We start from the raw sequence: 20519 nt of genomic DNA on the forward strand, positions 1-20519 counted from the left end.
CTATGAAGATGCAACCCTGAGGAATTCAGTCGCAATCACTTGCTTCGGATTGTGTAGATTTATCTTTAATATTAGTATTAAGTCTTTGCCTATCAGCTTAAGCTTTCCGATTGCATATTATTACAACAGTTGGTTTCACATCATAGAAAATTGAAAAAATTTGATCCTTTCTGTTTATGCATTTAACAATCCTAACAAGTTCATCCAAAAGTTCTGGGAAAATGGATCCTCCTTTCACAAGTCTTGGTCCAAAAGTGACAGGTTACTCACACGATGAAGGTCGCATCAAACTTCCTGGAAGCTTCAACGAATCTGAATGAAAATTATCTGGTGTTTCAATTGATTACGCGTCTTCTCCACTCTACCCATTAGCCATGTTGAAACCATTGTATTCAACTAAAATGGAATGGAATCCAACGGTTGATATCAATATTTAATTGAATATCAAGATATGCGAATTAATTCTGAAAATAAAAGAGCAATTCGTATAAGATAAAGACTTATAGTTTCTGATTGCATTGCAGGAAGCCACTTAATTGAACTTATTGGAAGCACTGAAAGATGACAAAATTTTACCTGAATTTCCAATTAAGTTTGTTTCAAAGAAATCAATGCAAGGGTTTTTATGCGTTCTAATTAATTTGTCAAACAACAAACAAGTTTAGTCTAAAATGTGTGCCAACAGTAATGACGAAGAATGATTTTGGTCTTTAGTGGAGAAAGACATGGTCTATCTGATGTTGACAAAAGCTAGCTTTAATAATCTAACACACCAAAAGCAATGATTTCTTTATGTATTTTATAAAGGGCATCTTTAAATGTAATTGCATTTTTTAGGGAAAAAATGAGTAAAATATTTTTTGGAATAATTCCACTTCAATCTTTCATTTTTTTTTAAATTATAGTATTTTTTTCATTAAAATAAATAAAGATTGGAAAGTAAAGGTTGAAGGCTTGAAATTTTTCTTTGAAGTTGCTTAAAGCTTGGGAAGAAGGCCGTCCATTTCCCTTAGAAATAATTGGTTTTAGGCATCTTTTGGTTACAAGCCTCACAAGTTGTAAGTTATTTTTCAGATTTTTTATACAAAGAATTGGTCGAGGAGAGTCAAACTCAGATAAAACTTGTTAATGTAGTCCACGTCAGCCGCTTGAGCATCTGAATTTCCCGCCCAAACAAAAACTAATAAACATAACGAATTTGAATCATCATTCAACAATGACATAGCAACTCGTGAGGCTTGTATTTTGATCATTTCTGTATTTGTCAATGCATTATTCATCTACGACCAGGCTCTAAAATCAAGTAAATGCTACAGTTGTATGCAATTGATGAATATAGATCAGCAAATCTAAAATTTTTTGATAATATTACTTATTAAGATTTCAAATCCATCCGCTATTAAGATTACAAATCCATCCGCAAGGCAGCTGTAAATAATCATATAGCCTGACGTCTGAACTTTTTACATGATTAATAAAGGATAAGAGCATATTCAGAAATTAATTTCTACTTAAATGTATTGTAGTCATGCAAAATAGAGAAACCTTATTATAGTGAATCTGTGAGTGTGTATGGCACTGTGGCAGAAGTAAACAAATCATAAAAGCATGATAGCATAAAGAATTAAAGATCATGATATGTGCATATTAGATTATTATAGAACGAACCTGCTCTCAAAACTGATGAGTGACTGAGCAGGAAGAAAAGGCCACCTAGGATGTGAATTTGCTGTTATTTGATTTGACTTTTCGGCATGGTTTTTGCCGTTTGAATCAGCCTATGGCGGCCAAGTGAGCAAGCTGATGCTGCTGTCTTAGATAGCTTGCTGCCCTTATTTACATTCATCTTCCATATTACAGTAGAACAACATTGAAAGGAATGCACATAGAAGTAATACGGTATTTCTTGTTTTAAAGGGAGAAATTTACACTCATCCACCTGTTTGTTTTGCCTTTTTCAAAAAATACGCAAACACTTTTTTTTTTTCAGCGCGCCACCTAAAGTTTGCTTTTTGTTGCATTCGTCCACTTCCGTCTAATTTCCGTTAGTGGATTTAACAGAATGTTAACGAAATGACCTTTTTACCCCTCAAAATTACAAGTTAACCCAAAATAAATGGAAATTGGAGATAAATTGAATGGATTTAATTTTTTTCAAAGGTGAATGCTAGAAATTGGAGGAAAATAGTGTTTGTTGCTTGCTAAATTTAGAAATTTTGTATTTATTTTTTTGAAAGAGAAAAAATAAATACAAATTTTCTAAATCTAGCAAGTAACAAACACTATTTTCCTCTAAAAAATAAATACAAATTTTCTAAATTTAGCAAGCAACAAACATTATTTTCCTCCAATTTCTAGCATCCACCTTTGAAAAAAATTAAATCCATCCAATTTATCTCCAATTTCTATTTATTTTGGGTTAAATTATAATTTTGAGGGGTAAAAAGGTCATTCCGTTAAATTTGCTAACAGAAATTAGATGGAAGTGGAAGAATGCAACAAAAAGTAAACTTCAGGTGGCGCGCTGAAAAACAAAAAGTGTTTGTGTATTTTTGAAAAAGACAAAACAAATAGGTAGACGGTTGTAAATTTACCTAAAGGAAATTATGAATTTTGTAAAGTACCTTAGCAAATTTTGCTTTTGCTGACTTTGTTACTGTTTTAACTGCATTCTGTTCCACAGTCGAAATCTTTCTGCTTTTTGGCCCGACTCTAACAAGACAACCTAACTTCCAAGCTTTCAACTTTCCCCAAGCTCTCTGGCACATTTTCAAGTGTGGAGCAGTCAAAAAGATGCAACGTTCTAAGAGATCTCAAACCATTTATGGTACTTGGAAGACTCTCTAGATTTTTCCAATCTTTCAAATTCAACAAGACAAGGCCAGAAAGACATTCAATAGATGCTGGCAACTTACAGTTCCTTCCAAATGAAGCTTCAACAGCTGCTCCCTGCTTGAAGTTATCTCTCTCTGAATTTCCAAAGGCCAGAAGATTATAGATGCTTTAGAGCACTTATGGTACTTGGAAGTTTTGCAGCCATTCAAAGTCAATGAACAAGTCCAAATAGAAGTTCAATTGATAATGGCAGTTCTTTAATACCAGTTCCATCGAAAAGAACTTCCCACAATGTCTGGAAATTTCTTCAATTTCAAGCAACCAGGAAGAACAAGTGTCTTAAGAGATTTCATAAAAATCTTGCCTAGAAGAGTTGTAAGATTTGCACAACCTTTCAAATTTAATAAAATCAGCTTCTTTGAAGCAGCAAAGATGAGTGTATCTCACGCAAACTTGTACATTCTTCGAGAATCAGATCCTCCAAATTTGGTACCCCTGTGAAGTCTGGTGTCCTTATGAGGTTATCAGAATGCTTGAGACTCATGATTTTCAACTTGCTCAAAGGCTATAAGAAACAAAATGGCACAGCAAATACGTGCTTTTCTCAATTTGTCACATTACTTAAAATTATCAATAAGCATTTACTGAAAACTATATCGCAAAAAAGCTGATTTTATTGAGGAAATCAATAAAGTTAGTTGTTGGAATAACTAATTGATTAAATAAACACTGGGTTTGCACTGTGTTTGCGTAAAATTCTGTTAAAGACATGTATACATAAATTACTGAGTCGCTGAAAATACGAAATTAACTGCCTCAGTGACTCTTTTAGATATATTGGATCAAAACAATACAAATTGATAGTGAAGGAATCTTAAAATACCTGCTCACTGTTCACTAGGTGAGTAACCTTAGTGTTAGACAATCAATTTTTGAGGATAAGAATGATTACCTGTCCTTCAACTCCCAGCCAGAGATATTAGCCACCTCTTGAAAGCGACTCTCCACTCTTGAAAGCTTCTTCATTTTTAGAAAAAGCTTCTTGAAAACTTCCCGTTTGTTTCCTTATCACAGTACTTGGTAGAAAATTGGAAACATCATTTGTTGATGATCACTTGTGTTCTTCCATTCAACAATCTTAACAAGTTCATCCAAGCACCAAGTCAAAAAAGCATAGTTTCTTGAGAAAATATAACTGAAATTCTTGATTTTTCAATTGCTTCAAATAGTTCTGGTGAAATGGATTTTCCTCTGTCACATTCTGTCATTGCTGAATACAATGATTCCTTTTTTATCCAAAAGCAGCATAAATGGTCTGTGAAATTTTTGCAGGTGTCCTTGCCTCTGAAGCTCAAGAACACATTGTATTTCCAATTACAGAGAGGAGATGGAACATAAGAAGAAACTCCCTGGATGCTCATGATTCAAGCAATAACTGGATGCTCATGATTCAAGCACTTGATTCCACAACAAAGTTGCAACAAGTACGAGAAAATTGATTTTGCAATAGATAATTGTTGCTTATATAATGGTAATCACCAAAAAAAAAAAAAACAGTTATGAAAGCAAACAAAATTCGATGTGGAGCCGAAAATGGAAAACCCACACTACCAGAAAATTTGCAACAAGTTCGAGCCTTGGCAACAAGAGATTAAAATTTCCTCGTAAATCGAATTATGTGAAACACTTAGTACATAAAATATGAAAAGTCAAACATCACTGAAATACAAGAGTAAGTAAACACTAAAATGTAAGAAAATAACTTACAGCTTTGAGTGCATTGTTCCACTGCAAGATGAAGTTTTACTTGAATTCAATTAAGTTTGTTTCAAATAAATCGATAAGAGGAATTTATGTGTTCTAGTTATTAATTTCTCCTCTTTTGGTAGCTACAGCAAGTCTAGCAAAAGTGTTCACGAAAGATAATACTAAAGGATCTGTGGTCTACAGTGGTGTTTCCAATGATCATATTTTTCTACAAAAAAAAAGTTAAAATAAATTAATTCAAAACGAACCTGAAGGTGACACAGACCAATTTGCCATTTGCTATCTTTGAGCTCCCAAACTCCAAGCATTGTTTGTTTTGGACTGTATAAGCCACGGTTGCCTGTTCCTCCTTGACGGATGCAAGCTGATGTTGCTGTTGAAGATAGCTGCTGCTCTTTTTCAGTCTCTTCCATTGTTGTAGTACTGGTGAAGAAGAGGTAGAAAATCTGAGTCTGAGTTTCATAGCTAGATCAGTTCTGCTATTCATTGCTAGCCGCCCTCATCCACATTCTTGTTGCATGAATCTGAATCATTCTCTCGAACAACACTGAAAGGAATACACATACAAGTAAAACAGTATTCCATGTTATAAATGATATTATGAAGTTTGCAAAGCACATGAGCAAGGGGGTATATCAATATCATAGTTTCGCGATTGTGCGGCATCCCTCGCTGCAATTTTTGCTTTTGCTAACCTATTTACTGTCTCAACTGCACTCTTTTCCACAGAGTTGAAATCATTCTGCTTTTTGGCCTCCGATGTCTGCACCCAGACCTTCACAAATTGACGATATTGATTGATTGCTTTTGCTTGGGAAATCATAGAGTTGATGCAACACACCAGGCGGGATGCACTTTCCTTCGTGGTCATATTATCGAACATGTCCTAGGCATGAGAATTATACCATAATTCCTCGGCAATTAATTCTCTTGAACCTGGCCTGCAAATTCCATATAATCATTCCTTTTTCTATTTTTGTTTGTTCTGAAGCTAAATCAAGCTGAGATCGATCATATTCATATTTTTTATTCTTCTTAAAATCCTCAACATTTGCCCCCCAAGCATTCTAGCCTCAATCCCTAGTTTCAACTATTTAAACCCATAAAAATTCTCTGAAAATCACAGAAGTACATTTAATTATAGGTATATTATTCAAATCCTACATCTACATCCATGGCCGATAATGGCTTGAAGAGATATTATTAATGGAGGATTTTATGTTAAAATCACAGAGGAAATGACAAGGAAGAGAGTAAGCTCAGTAACACTTTTTAACTCTTCAAACGGACGCATTAAAGACCGCCAATAAATCAGCCCGCGTTTATATATAGACGCTGCTAACCACGGTGAACAAACATGGACACCCATCTAGACAGAATGCCACGTCACTACCCCATTATTTGAGATGCCTGCTTACTGATAAATTCAGAGAATAATAAATTGCCTTTCCCCATTATTTGAGTTCGTCTTAGTTTATTTATATTAATACTATATTTATATTTTATTTTAAAAATATAATATCAAATTTGGGTTACTGTAGTCAAGAGCATAATAATAATAAAATTTTTTTACCGTTCTAATGGAGGCATATTAAATTTGGACTCTTTGAGGTTGTGCGTTTTATTTTTAAAATATATTAATACTATTCCAAAACCACTGGCTTTTTTTTTACCGTTCTAATGGAGCATAATAATATATTAAATAAAAAATATTTTATTTAGTGAATTTTAAAATAAAAACTATCCAGATGCGAGTTCTGGATTCCGGGTTCAGGTAAACGTGAAACCGGAATCAGATATGCACGGGTTCAAAATACAACTTTCGGATCTGCATTATTTTAGCATTAAACCCAGTCCGGATCATCCGGGTTTATCCGGGTTTTGGTTAAGTTGCCATCCCTAATCCCAATGATGAACCTTTGGACGTGTTCTTCATCATTAAGGCTGAAGCTAATTATTTGACTGACTCTTTCATCATCCCGGCTGCCGCTTTCACTGGTCTCTGCCCTGTCATATTCATCAATGAGGCTTCTCTCAAACAGCGTTTTTGATCCTGAAGAATCGTGATTGAAGTCGTTCAAATTCCAAACAGGAGTTGTTTTGTTGAACTTCTCCACTTGAATCTCATATACTGGATGGAAACCACACCTCTTCACCTCCAATCCCGACGAAGATTCAAATGACAACACCCCATTATTCATTCCAAACAAATGTACATTAGGCTCATAGTGTAGCCAAAAATGTTCTGACACAGCCTGACCGAATTGCTTTCTGAACATAGGAGTAGAAATCCAAGTATCACCACCATCACATTTGATTTTGCAGTCCAGCTTATGAAGATGACTAAACCACTCTAGATAAGGAGGTGAATGCTTATGGACTTGAAAAACACAGCACATAGCATATCCCACAAGCTTACTGTTCTTATACGTCTTTGAAGACCTGCTTATTCTTATTGAAGAACCCTCATTATTACGATGCTCGAACCACTCTGGGATTTTACTTCCAGGAACAACAATGCTACAATATTTGTGATAATCTGACATATCCTGCAACCCCGAAAAAATAAATAAATAATATAAGAAGCCATACCATTGCATAATTTTTAATTTAGGCATAATGTTAGCACAGGTGAGAGATAGTGAGAGACTGACCTCATACTGTTCCATGTGCTCTTTCAGCAGTGAAAGCGCCAAATCATTGTTGCCCTGCAGTTTCACGCAGTCCATACATTGAATTTCAAAGTCCTTTAGCTTGTTTAATTCTAATGGATCTGACAATGTCTCCAATGAAGCACAACCATTTACACTGGCGATTCTCATTCTGGCTGGAAGTGGAGGCAGAGATTGAAGCTTCTTGCAACCATTCAAATTTAGGCATTCAAGCTTAGAAAGACGGCTAATGCTTGCTGGCAGCGAAACAAAACTGTTGTTACTCAAACATAGAACTTTTAACGAGCGTAAGTTGCCAATATCATTTGGGATAAATCCTTCCCCAAGATCACAGTCACTGAGATCCAATTTCGTTAAGGAATACAAACCCGACAGAGAAGGCGGAAAACTGAAAGCCACCGGATCCAAACTCCTCTTTATCAAATTGAAGGGAAAGTGTCGTGACCATGATGTAGATGATGGTGATCCTTTGCACCCACGAAAATATAGTGCTTTAAGATTCTTCATATGAAAAATCCCGGATGGAGGCTGCCTTATAGCTGTACCACTTATATGAAGTTCTTCCAAACTTTCTACTTGCCCAAGCGTCTCAGGCACATTTTCAAGTTTGAAGCAGCCTGATAGATTTAGAGATTGGAGGGATTTCAAACCATTTATACTGTCGGGAATTCTCACCAGGTTTTTGCAGTCATTCAAATTCAACACGTTGAGTCCAGTCAAAAGTTCTATAGATGACGGCACTTCTGTAATAGAAGTTCCATCTAAAAAGAGCTCCGACAGATCTTCCATACTTTCCACAATCTCTGGAAACTTCTTCAGTTTCGAGCAACCAGAGAGCACCAGACTTCTTAGACATTTTAAACTGCTTATGGTAACCGGAAGATTCTTGAAATTCTTGCAATTATTAAGATCCAATGAGACAAGTTTAGATAGAAGTTCAATAGATAGTGGCAGTTCTCCAATAGCTGTTCCATCCAACAAAAGCTTCGACAAACACTCCATATTTCCCACAATTTTGGGAAATTTCTTCAATTTCGAGCAACCAGAAAGAACAAGTTTTTTAACAGATTTCATAAAAATCTTGCCTGGAAGAGTTGCAAGACTTGTACAACCTGTCAAGTTCAGTATGACAAGCTTACTGTGAAGCAGCAAAGACGGGTGAATTTCACGCAACCTCGTACATCCTTCAAGATACAACTTCTCTAAATTTGGGACTCCAGTGAAATCCGGTATCTTAATCAGGCTCTGCGAATAGCTGACTTTCATGACTTTCAACATGTTTAAAGACTGTTGAAAACCAAAAGGAGCAATTAATTCATTTACGGGTATAATAATAAAATTATCATCAACAACTTTTCACCAAAAAATTATAAATCAGTGACAAAAATATTGGTCTTACTTTGATTCCTTTCCACAATTCTTCAATGCGGCTGCATAACATTTTAAATTCAATTGTTTTATCCAATTGCAAATTGGGCGGCAAAGATTTCAAAGGATAACCAGGCCAATCAAGTAAACGCAACTTGTTAGAGAGGCATTCAAGGCCTTCGGGAAGTTTCAGATTACAAATTCCTAGCAATCTTAGATTGGTCATCTTCGAAAATGCCTTAGCACTTGCCCATAAATACACATCATTTTCAGGAAAGTAACGTTGATCAATTATTATTCCTTCAACTACTTCACTTCCCTGAAAATTATAAGAAAAAAATAATTGTATGACTGATTAAAAAAATAACGTAAAAATTGAAAATTCAACATAGATACAATTGGGTAAAAGAAATTAATGAGCGCAGCATGTTTTCCATTTAATAATTCACTTACAGTGTTTTTTGTCAGCACATGGCGCACTTCTTCTCCCCTCCATATTCTACTGCGTTTCCCAGGTTCTTCGGGGGATTGTCTTGCAACAATCAGTTGTCCCAATTCCTGTAACAAATCATGCATCCCCAATGTGTTGTCCTCATCAACCGTTAACAGAGATCTTTCAATAAGAACTTCCAATCCAATGACTGGGGAAAAACCACATCCCTCTAAAATTTCTGCCACGTAATCTCTATCCCATCGTTTAAAGAAACATGCAACATCGAGAAATATTTTCTTCTCTGAACCTTGTAGTCCATCAAAACTTATTTGAAGGATACTCATAATCTTATATGAAGGATCTCTTTTTAGTCTTTCTAGGGCACTTCTCCATAGATCCGCAGTTCTACCAATTAGAAAGGATCCCAAAACTTTTAGAGCTAATGGAAGACCACCAGCATACTCCAGAACACGTTCAGACAGCTCCACATATTCTCCCACGGGCTGATGGGTTTTAAAAGCTTTCATACTAAAGAGTTGAAGAGCTTCATCGTTATTTAGTACATCAAGGTTCAGAATATGCTCTTCATCCACTTCATGCGCCACCAACAACTGCTTATCTCTCGTTGTTATTAGAATCCTGCTGCCTGGACCGAACCAATCACGCTTTCCAGCTAAACTTTGTAGCTGTTCAACATCAGCCACATCATCGATTATGAGAAGAACTTTTTTCTGTCGCAGCCTACTTCCAATTATGTTAATACCATCTTCTACATGCCATATGCTAATATCTCCAAGCTTCAGTAAATTGGAAAGGAGTTGCTTTTGTAAGGAGATTACACTCCCTTCTTTTTCAGATTTTTCTCTAACATCGGCAAGAAAACTACTCCCATCAAACTCATCGGACATCGAGTCATAAACAACTCTTGCAAGAGTTGTCTTTCCTAGACCTCCCATACCCCATATCCCGATCATTCGAACGTCACTAGACCCTGTACCCATAAGAAACCTGATTTTCTCCAAGCGTGATTCTATTCCTACCAACTCCTTAATAGTCTCTGGCTCTGTATGAATTTTACTTGATATCACATTGACAATTTCCTCAATAAATTCTGACTCATTTCTGCACATTGAAAGCAACAAGAAAATATTGGTACGGTTAAATTAAAGTTGGTGCGAACGTAGTAGCAAATCAATTTCATGTTATATATAAAATCCAAACTTTGCAATATTCATTTCATCAAATTGAAGTCATATAGTTAAGTAGGAAACAATTGGAATGAGAAAATTCAAACCCAACCCAATAAATTATTTAATTTCTTCTGCTAATGATTGGGAAAAAATAGTATAAATTAGATTGAAAGAGATTTAAGATCAGTTTTTGATAAGATCATTCGTTACACACATGAAATCAATTAGATTAGCTAAATATGTAATGATATTGATCTATCATTGGTGTTGCAACTGTTGTCATTGTTGTTATTAGTATTTAACAATCTAGCTCAAGAGTCAATCTAAGAATAAAATTTCATTTTTTTAATCTGATTAATAGAGCACAAAGCATCACAACATATTACATAGTCTTCAAAAGTTCAAAATACAATAATTTAACATATCAACATCCATATCTCTTCGTTTGCAAATATTAATTCATTAATAATACTACTATGGTAATTGAAAACAATGTTGAATCATGAATACTAAAATCGGTTTCATAGTTACTAATCATGCAAAACAAAAAAAAATTGATAATATAGAATAAGAATAATTACCTGTCCTTCAATTCCCAGCCAGATTTATTGGCCACTGTTTTTAAAGCATCTCTCCACGTTTGCACCTTTTCTACATTATTCCTAAAAGCTTCTTCGTGTTTAGCAAAAGCTTCTCCAAAACTTGCTGTCTGTTTCCTTACCACAGTTGGTTCCACATCATAGAAAATTGGAAGAATTTGATCTTTTCTATTTTTACATTCAACAATCTTAGCTAGTTCATCCAAGCACCAAGTGGAAGAAGCATAGTTTTTGGAGAGAACAATAATTGAAATTCTTGATTCTTCAATTGCTTTAAGGAGTTCAGGTGAAATGGATCCTCCTTTCTCAAGTTCTTTGTCATCCCTAAATACATAAATGCCTTTATTTTTCAAAGCAGCATAGAGATGACCCGTGAAGCTTTTACGGGTGTCTTCTCCTCTAAAGCTTAAGAAGACATCATATTTCCCATGAGAGACCTTTTGGATGCTCGTAGAAGCCATTGTCTATTAATTTGCTCCTAAAAATTTAATATAACTCACGTGAAATCCTCGGAACAATTGCCCATCAATACTATGCAAGCAATAAAACTAATCCAAAATTACGGGCTTTTCAAAAATGAAATGTGCATGTCAAAGTTGTAACTAGAAGTCAATTATTTAACGTGATCACTTAAGTTTATGTTACATATGAACTAAATTTCTACTTTTATCTTTGCGCAACTTATTATCCTTACTTTACCAAAAAGGAAAAATCATAATAAACAAATCCCAAAAGTTGTAGCAGATAATTTAAATTTAATTTTTCCGACTCAGAGTGGAGAGTGCACTCAAGGAAATCTTAAATAGAGCATCTAAGAGAGAGGTCAAAGATTAAAATAAGGGAAAAAGCCTAACATCCCCTGAAAGTTTGCTTAAATAGTCACATGTACTTCTTTGATTTCATAAATGGTCATACATACCCCTTTTTAATCATTATATCTTCGGATATAAAGACAAATAAAATATTAAAATAAATATAGTTAGCTAAATTAACACATATATGTCATGTAAATTATTTTTAGTATTTTGCTATTATCAGTATATCTTGATAGTTTTAACTAATACTTCAATCCATTAATCCAAAAATTAACTTTCAATTTATGCTAATATATACATGATATAAAAAAAGGTAATATAAAAAATTATAAACAAAATATATAACATAGAATTTGTAAGTTATTTTGAATGTTAAATGTATATTGACTTTATATTATTAGTATGCGAAAAATAGAATAATAATGTAAAAATAATTTTGCTTAAAATTCAAAAATAATTTTTAAAATTTATAATATTATATATTAGATTATTTTAATGTTATATATAAATTTTTGTGTTGTTATAATCCAAGGGATAATTGTTAAAAAAGGGTCTTAATGAATATTTGTGAAATTAAGAGAATTTATGTGACCATTTAAGTAAATCTTGAGAGTATGGGCATACTTTTTTCCTTTAAAATAATTATACAAAATTTCACATTCGAGCTTGCATAAGATAGAACTTACAGCGTTGAGTGTATTGCAGCAGGCAGCCACTTAATTGAATTCCGCTGAATTAAAGTTCAATCCACTTATAGCGTTGCTTCAGGCAAATATATTTGTTTCAGGGGAAAGCAGAGAACTTTATTTGGAGAATTAAAGTTCTGTTTTATTGTATGTATAGCTTCACTTTTTATTGAGAAAGCATAGTTGTGCGCCACACAAATTCTATCTCCTCAGCTCTGTTGTTGTATGTTTATATGACAAAACGAAAAGCAAGTCTTGGTCAAAAGTGACCTTAATTATTCATTGTTTCTGCCCACAGTACATCATATGACATTACCGCGAAATTTCCTGGAAGCTTCAACTGTATGAATACATGGGACTAAATCTAGAAACGTCTATTAGAAGTAGATTTCTGAGTCATTTCCATGGCATTAAATATAGGGAAAACCTGTGGTGCAACTGTGGTACCGTGCCACAGTTGCATCCAACTGTTGGATGCCAGTAGACTCTACTCATTTAAGTGCATTTAACGGCTGAATGCAACTGTGGCACAGTACCACAGTTACACTGTAGCCAGACCCTTAAATATAATTGTAACATCAGTAAGATTATGATGATTCCTTTTTGGATGCTCATGGTCATGGAGGCCATTATATTTGATCTTAAAAATTTAGAACAAAATAAGTGACAAGATCCCTTCAAAATGATGGGCTTGACAAAAGTGAAATGTGCATGTCAAAATTTTATAAACTAACTTAATGAAATGAAAATGCCTACTAAGTATAAGTCAACCAGTTAATGTTATCAATTAACTTATATGATTACATGTGAATGAACTTATCACTTGTGGGGAATGCATTTATTGTGTACATGTTGAAAATGTGCACCAATATAACTAAACACGGTAAATTTTGTCAAAGGGACAACAATTTGCTTGACAAAAGCAAATTGTGTATTTATTAATAATTAAATGACGGGATTCGGTTGAATTTCTTGTATACGGTTTGCTATAACTTTTGAAAGGAGCATGCGTCGCGTCTTACGTCATTCATTGTTGTGTTGGTTACCTTACGCCACAATTAATTTCCGAGAAATTTATTGCTTTGGACAAAAATAAAATATAAAAATAAAAATCACGATGACTTTTTAATTTGACAAATATTACCTGTCAACAGCTTTTTCTTCATCTTCTTCGTATGCCCTAAAAGAGTTTACCAAACACGACATATGGCACTTCTCCATAGATCCGCAGATCTACCAATTAGAAAGGATCCCAAAACTTTTAGAGGTAATGGAAGACCACCAGCATACTCCAGAACACGTTCAGACAGCTCCACATATTCTCCCACCGGCTGATGGGTTTTAAAAGCTTTCATACTAAAGAGTTGAAGAGCTTCATCGTTATTTAGTACATCAAGGTTCAGAATATGCTCTTCTTCCACTTCATGCGCCACCAACAACTGTTTATCTCTCGTTGTTATTAGAATTCTGCTGCCTGGACCGAACCAATCACGCTTTCCAGCTAAACTTTGTAGCTGTTCAACATCAGACACATGATCGATTATGAGAAGAACTTTTTTCCATCGCAGCCTACTTCCAATTATGTCATGTTTGGAACAACTGCTTTTAGAAGTCAGCCGCAATGGGGAGACAATGGTGGTGAGAAAGAACACTGAAAGGGATGCATATGGAAGTAATACAGTTTGCATGTTAAAAAGGAAATTATGAAGTTTGTAAAGTACTTGAGCAAATGGCATATGATGTTAAAGTACTTGAGCCAATGGCATCCCTGAAGCAATTTTTGCATTTTCTAGCTTTGTCACTGTCTTAAATGCATTCTGCTCCATAGAGTAGTAGGCCTCTGTTCTGTGCACATAAATCTTCTCTTAAAGCAAAACTGTCGTAATATCAGATTCTATAGCACCGCACGATCATTGGTTAATGACCAATCAATACCCTTGATCTTGAACAACCGCAAATATTTCAGGTCGAAGAAAAAAAGTAAGATTAATCAGAGCAATCAATCAAGAACAGAGCACAAACTAGAAAAATTGAAGAACAAGAAGAGAGTTTCATGCTCTTTCTTTCCTAAAGAAATCAACCTACAGTCTTTAAAACTATACCTCATTTGCTTCCTAAATCGCAGTACTTACATAGTCATCAAGCCTAGAAAAGTCAACCAACACTTTTTCTAAGCAATTCTTTTGACCAAGACGGCAACGCCAATAACAGCTTTTCCCGCTAAATACAGAAGTCTCAGTTTAAGCAAATGCACGCCTGAAAATTTTCGAGTTATTACGAGCTAACCTCAGCGAGTTTACAAATCTTTTAAACACACCCCTCAATTTATATTGTTGGATCAGACTCCATTCGCCAGTTCCTATCTTGAGCTTGGCCTGCAATTCCATGTAATATATAACTCGAGATCGATCATCTACATATTTGTCTTTCTTCCTTCCAATGCGTGGCTTTATGAGAAGATTACAGGGGTGCCAAAGCTCAACGAAAGTCGAAAAGCCCAAATTAACTAAGCACAGTAAAATTCAACAAAATTCCAATATCATCAGATGGGAATGGGCCTTGGGGATGCTAAGATGTTGTGACACTACCTGTCAGCGGCTACGAACAATAATTTTTTGCCGAAAATACTTTTGGTCAAATATGTGAAACGATCCTCACATAAAATATAAGTAGTATTGATGATGAGCATATAATACATACATATTTTACCATTAATTAAATAATTGTTAGTTATATTTATTTGTTATTTTTAATTAATTGTATTGTTTATTGAATAGGGAATTAATTAGAGATTATGGATAAAAAGAGCATAAAGAAATTCAATTTGTGAGCATTAAAGATTAATTAACTTGGAAGCAATTATGCTTACATGCATGTGGAAATCAAGACAAGGAAACCGAATTCAACAATTCATTTAGCCATGCACGTGCAGACAAAGAAGATAAAAGGGGCGGAAAGCAATAGAAAGGGACCCGCACTTGACTTTCATGAGTGGAAAAGGAATGAAAATTCTTTTTGAAGTACACGTGATAAAGCCAAAGTTAAAAGCTTTGCCAGCACATGAAGGATAAAAGGAATTCTAATTGGGCTTTGCAAGAGTGGGCTGATTTTAGCTTGTGTGAGCAATTCACTAGCTATCATTATTTGACAAGGATTCGGCTAGGGATTAAAGATATAAAAGCCGAACTTTGGCTTTTGCAAAGGGGGAGCCGCCAGTGGAGTGAAAACGCAAGGCAGAAGAGGGGAGAAAAGGACGAGTGCAGCAGTTCGGCTTCATGGCTGATTTTATTTTTTGTGTTGCTCTCAATTCAAGTATGTCTAGCTAATTTTCTTATACTGAGGTTAAGGATGAAACCCTATTCAATGAAATAATTATCTTTTTATTTAATTAATTCCCTATATATGTTCTTTGATGATTATGGTTTTTATTTCACATGATTAATTGGATGTTAATAAAATCTTTTCATCAATTCTGTCATGCATTATTGATTGTTAGGATTAATATTCGATTAATTCTATGCTTGGATCTATAAAGTTTATACATGATTATCTTTGACTCTATGTCTTTCATTAAATTGTTTACATAGAGTGCTTAGTAAACTTTGACTCTTTGTTATTCAATATGTTTACATGGGATACTTAGATATCGTATTATTAAGTAGAAAAAGAACCTACATTAGATTTAATTACTTGGGCTTAATTGTTATATCCATGAGATGACATAGATTGATTTCGAGTTGTCACTCTAAAATTGGGGATTAATTAATATTTATATAATTACTAATTGAATAGTGGTGGATTCCGAAACCTTGGTAATTTTTATCTCATTAAATTCTCATTTACTTTAATTGTTTTCTTAGTTTAATTAGTTTAATTTCTCTTAAAACTCAATTTGCTCAACTAGGTTAGAATTAATATTAATTTTAGATTTAAATTAGACTTTTCAATTTATAACAATCCCTGTGGGATCGACCTCGTTACCACTTTTCTATCTCTAGATTCGTGCGCTTGCGAGTATATTAAAATTTTCACAACAAGTTTTTGGCGCCGTTGCCGGGGATTGTGCTAGAAAGTCAGTTTAATCTAGGTTGATTTGATTCTTCCACTAGTTATAATTTAGATTGTCTTTTATATTTTTTTTAAAAAAAAAAAAACACAAAAAAAAAATATTTTATTTGTCTTTAAATTCATTGTTTGGTTGTTTGATTTCTTTTATTTATTTTTTATTATTGTTGATTTGTTTTATTTTATTTTGTTTTTCTTTCTTTCCTTGTCTAGTTAGTTTATGAGTGTTTGGGAACGTGATTTAACAAATCGTTTGGTTAAAAGAGAGTCGAAAATTGATAGTAGTCAAACTAGTTCTTTAGAAGTGATGGATGACCCAAATAGACTATTGCCAATACTTCCACCAGTGCAAGCAGAGAAAACCCTTAGAGAATATTTTTCACCACTTGCAGCCAACCAACCATCTTGTATTGTGTTGCCACAAACCACAGCAACACACTTTGAACTCAAGCCCTCTGTCATTCAACTTTTACCATCTTTCCATGGGTTAGAGAGAGAGGATCCATATTTGCACATTAAGGAATTTCTTGACATATGCTCTACATTTCGTTTTCAAAATTTTAATGATGAGTCAATTAAGCTTCGTATGTTCCCTTTCTCATTAAAAGACAAAGCAAAAGCTTGGTTGAATTCACTTCCTGCTGGATCTATTAGTACATGGGATGAATTGAGTAATAAGTTTCTCACCAAGTTTTTCCCTATGTCTAAAACAAATGCCCTTAGGAGAGAGATAAGTGATTTTTATCAAAGAGAGGGTGAGCAATTTTACGAGTGTTGGGAAAGATTCAATGATTTACTCCTCAAGTGTCCCCACCATGGTTTTGAAAAATGGAGACTTATACAATGCTTTTATAACGGTTTAACCATGTCAAATCGTCATATGGTAGAGTCTATGAATGGTGGGAGATTTTTGAACTTACATGAAGGGGCTGCATGGGATTTCTTTAATTCACTTTCTGAGAATTCTCAACAGTGGGATTTTTCAAATCAAAGAGAAAAATCATCTCAAGTTTCTAGAAAGGGGTTATATGAAGTTAAGGATGACTTTGATGTGAAAGCCACTCTAGCTACGCTTTCTAGGAAAGTAGATGCCTTAGCTCTGAACCAATCAATGAATCATCATCCTAGTGTAGCTAATGAGGTTTGTGCTATTTGTTCTAACGTGTCTCATACAGCACAGAATTGTCCATCATTACCAGCCTATCAAGAGGCTTATTCTGAGCAGGTACATGCCTTACAATCATATGAGAAAACCTCCAATAGTCCATATTCATCCACATATAATCCTAATTGGAAGAATCACCCTAATTTTTCTTGGAAACAAAATCAACCTTTGTCAAACCAAGGAGGACAACAATTTAACATGCCCAATCAACAATTTGTCCCTTCTAACCAAGTATATCCTCCTGCCCAACAACCTATGTCTCAATTTGTTGCACCCCAACAAAGAAAGCCTTCTTTAGAGGATACACTTCAAAGTTTCATTCAGTCAACCCAACAAGCTTTTCAGTCAAACACTCAAGCTATTCTAAAGCTTGAACATCAATTGGGTCAATTAGCAACTACTGTAGCTGAGAGAGAAAAAGGAAAATTTCCAAGTCAACCAATTCCTAATCCCAAAGGAGTGCACGAAGTTGGATCGAGTTCAAGCCATCAACATGAAGAAGCAAAATCTGTTATGACCTTGAGAAGAGGAAAATTATTTGACAACAAAGTAGAGGTTCAAACAAGGAAGATATCTGAGCCTACTTCTTCAGATTCAGTCCCATCACAAGACTCATCACCAAATGATCCTGAAGAGAGTGGCCCGCCAGCTTACATTCCCAAGGCTCCTTTTCCTCAAAGGTTAACAAAGGTAAAGAAAGGGACTTCAACAGGTGAGATTATGGAAATCTTCAAACAGGTAAGTATAAACATCCCTTTACTCGATGCTATTAAGCAAGTTCCTTCATATGCAAAGTTTTTGAAAGATTTATGCACTAAAAAGAGAAATTTGCATGTCACTAAAAAGGCGTTTTTAACTGAACAAACTAGCAATTTACTTCAATGTAAAATGCCACCAAAATTTAAGGACCCTGGTTCTCCTACTATCTCATGTGTTATAGGGAACCAATGTTTTGATAAAGCATTATTGGATTTAGGCGCTAGTGTTAATCTCTTGCCTTACTCTGTTTACATGCAACTTGGACTAGGGGAATTAAAGCCAACTTCTATTATTTTGCAACTTGCTGATAGGTCAATGAAAATACCTCGTGGTATTATAGAGGATGTGTTGATACAGATTGATAAATTTTATTATCCTGTTGATTTTATCGTTATTGATACTCAGCATGTACATGATCCTAAGAAACACACTCCAGTTATTCTAGGTCGTCCTTTCTTAGCTACAGCTGATGCTCTTATTAATTGCAGGAATGGAAACATGCAGCTATCTTTTGGTAATATGATCATGGAATTGAATATTTTTAATGTTACCAAGCAGCCACAAGAAGAAGATGAATTTGTTGACGCGAATATGATAGAGGAATTAGTAGAAGATTCATTCATTTCAAATCATAATGATGATCCATTAGAGGCATGTCTAACTCATCCTGATTTATCTTTTAATGATGACAGTGCAATTGCAGAAGTCAGCGCTTTACTTGATGCACCTCTAATTACGGACACAACTAAATGGAAGGCAAAGTCAGAATTACTGCCTCATTCTGAGAAGAAAATTGGCCCACCTGCGGAGGCACCACCAAAATTGGAACTCAAAGCACTGCCCGACACTTTGGAATATGCATTCTTGGGAGAATCTGACACTCTACCTGTTATTATTTCTTCTTCCCTCGATCTTGAGCAAAAAGGTCAGTTGTTAGGTATTCTAAAAGAGCATAAGGAGGCAATAGGATGGACCATTGCTGATATTAAAGGTATTAATCCAGTAGATTGCATGCATCGTATTCATCTTGAAGAAAATGCTAAACCTATTAGGGAGATGCAACGTAGGCTAAATCCTAACATGAAAGAAGTGGTAAGAGCTGAAGTAATCAAATTATTAGATGCAGGAATTATTTATCCTATTTCAGATAGCTCTTGGGTTAGCCCTGTGCAAGTTGTTCCTAAGAAATCTGGTATTACAGTAGTTACTAATGCTAATAATGAATTAATTCCCACTAGAGTAACTACAGGTTGGCGTGTTTGTATTGATTATAGAAAATTGAATTCATTTACAAGAAAAGATCATTTTCCTCTTCCATTTATTGATCAAATGCTTGATAGACTTGCAGGTCATGAGTTTTATTGTTTTCTAGATGGATATTCAGGTTATAATCAGATCCCTATAGCTCCAGAGGACTAGGAGAAAACTACTTTTACTTGTCCATTTGGAACTTTTGCATATAGGAGAATGCCATTTGGTTTATGCAATGCACCTGCTACCTTTCAAAGATGCATGCTTAGTATTTTTTCTGATATGGTTGAGAGATTTCTTGAAGTATTCATGGATGATTTTTCTGTTTATGGAGATTCTTTTGATGAATGTTTGCAGCATCTAATATTAGTTTTGCAGAGATGTAAAGAAAAGAACTTGGTTCTAAATTGGGAAAAATGTCACTTCATGGTAAAACAAGGTATTGTTCTTGGTCATATAATTTCCAGCAAAGGAATAGAAGTCGACAAAGCTAAGGTGGATTTAATTTCTAATCTTCCACATCCCAAATCTGTAAAAGAAGTAAGATCTTTCCTTGGACATGCTGGTTTTTATAGAAGATTCATTAAAGATTTTAGTAAAATTTCTAGACCTTTATGCAATTTACTTGTTAAGGATGCACCTTTTATCTTTGATGAATCTTGTCTTGATGGTTTTGCAAAGCTTAAGAAATTGTTGACTTCTTCACCTATCATTCAGCCACCTAATTGGGATTTGCCTTTTGAAATTATGTGTGATGCATCTGATTATGCTGTAGGAGCAGTTTTAGGACAAAGATTAGATCGTGTGCCTTATGTGATTTATTATGCTAGTATGACACTCAATGATGCACAGTTGAACTATTCAACTACAGAAAAAGAAATGCTAGCTGTGGTGTTTGCACTTGATAAATTCAG

The 20519-nt window shown here is 34.6% G+C and overlaps 3 protein-coding genes and 1 non-coding gene across 19 annotated transcripts in view; all 4 read right to left on the reverse strand.

The window, feature by feature from the left end:
* LOC112496821 (TMV resistance protein N-like) overlaps positions 1–20519 on the reverse strand; it is a 164023-nt gene that overhangs the window by 9188 nt on the left and 134316 nt on the right. For 11 of the 16 annotated variants that reach the window (XM_052437040.1, XM_052437039.1, XM_052437041.1 and 8 more), the window contains one exon: positions 271–396. The gene's annotated coding sequence lies outside the window, so the exon portion shown is untranslated. Of the gene's footprint in view, positions 1–270; positions 465–1668; positions 1847–2624; positions 5150–5297; positions 6042–20519 lie in introns of those variants that run through there. The other 5 variants (XM_052437037.1, XM_052437038.1, XM_052437036.1 and 2 more) reach the window with 5 other exon arrangements.
* Positions 6299–12565, reverse strand: LOC107175243 (disease resistance protein RPV1-like). The gene is made up of 6 exons (XM_052437024.1): positions 12366–12565; positions 10847–11342; positions 9096–10197; positions 8674–8961; positions 7257–8561; positions 6299–7151 (listed from the first exon to the last, which is right to left on the reverse strand). The coding sequence occupies exons 2-6, from the start codon at positions 11323–11325 to the stop codon at positions 6447–6449; spliced, it is 3879 nt and encodes a 1292-aa protein (XP_052292984.1). The 5' UTR covers positions 11326–11342; positions 12366–12565; the 3' UTR covers positions 6299–6446.
* Positions 13556–14191, reverse strand: LOC107177051 (disease resistance protein Roq1-like). The gene is made up of 2 exons (XM_052435888.1): positions 14117–14191; positions 13556–13879 (listed from the first exon to the last, which is right to left on the reverse strand). The coding sequence occupies exons 1-2, from the start codon at positions 14189–14191 to the stop codon at positions 13556–13558; spliced, it is 399 nt and encodes a 132-aa protein (XP_052291848.1).
* LOC127901629 (small nucleolar RNA R71) lies at positions 17146–17252 on the reverse strand. Its single transcript, XR_008053873.1, has one exon. It is a non-coding gene; the product is annotated as a small nucleolar RNA R71 (small nucleolar RNA).

The sequence above is a fragment of the Citrus sinensis genome, chromosome 3 (genome assembly GCF_022201045.2).
Source record: "Citrus sinensis cultivar Valencia sweet orange chromosome 3, DVS_A1.0, whole genome shotgun sequence".
NCBI classification, from domain to species: domain Eukaryota; kingdom Viridiplantae; phylum Streptophyta; class Magnoliopsida; order Sapindales; family Rutaceae; genus Citrus; species Citrus sinensis.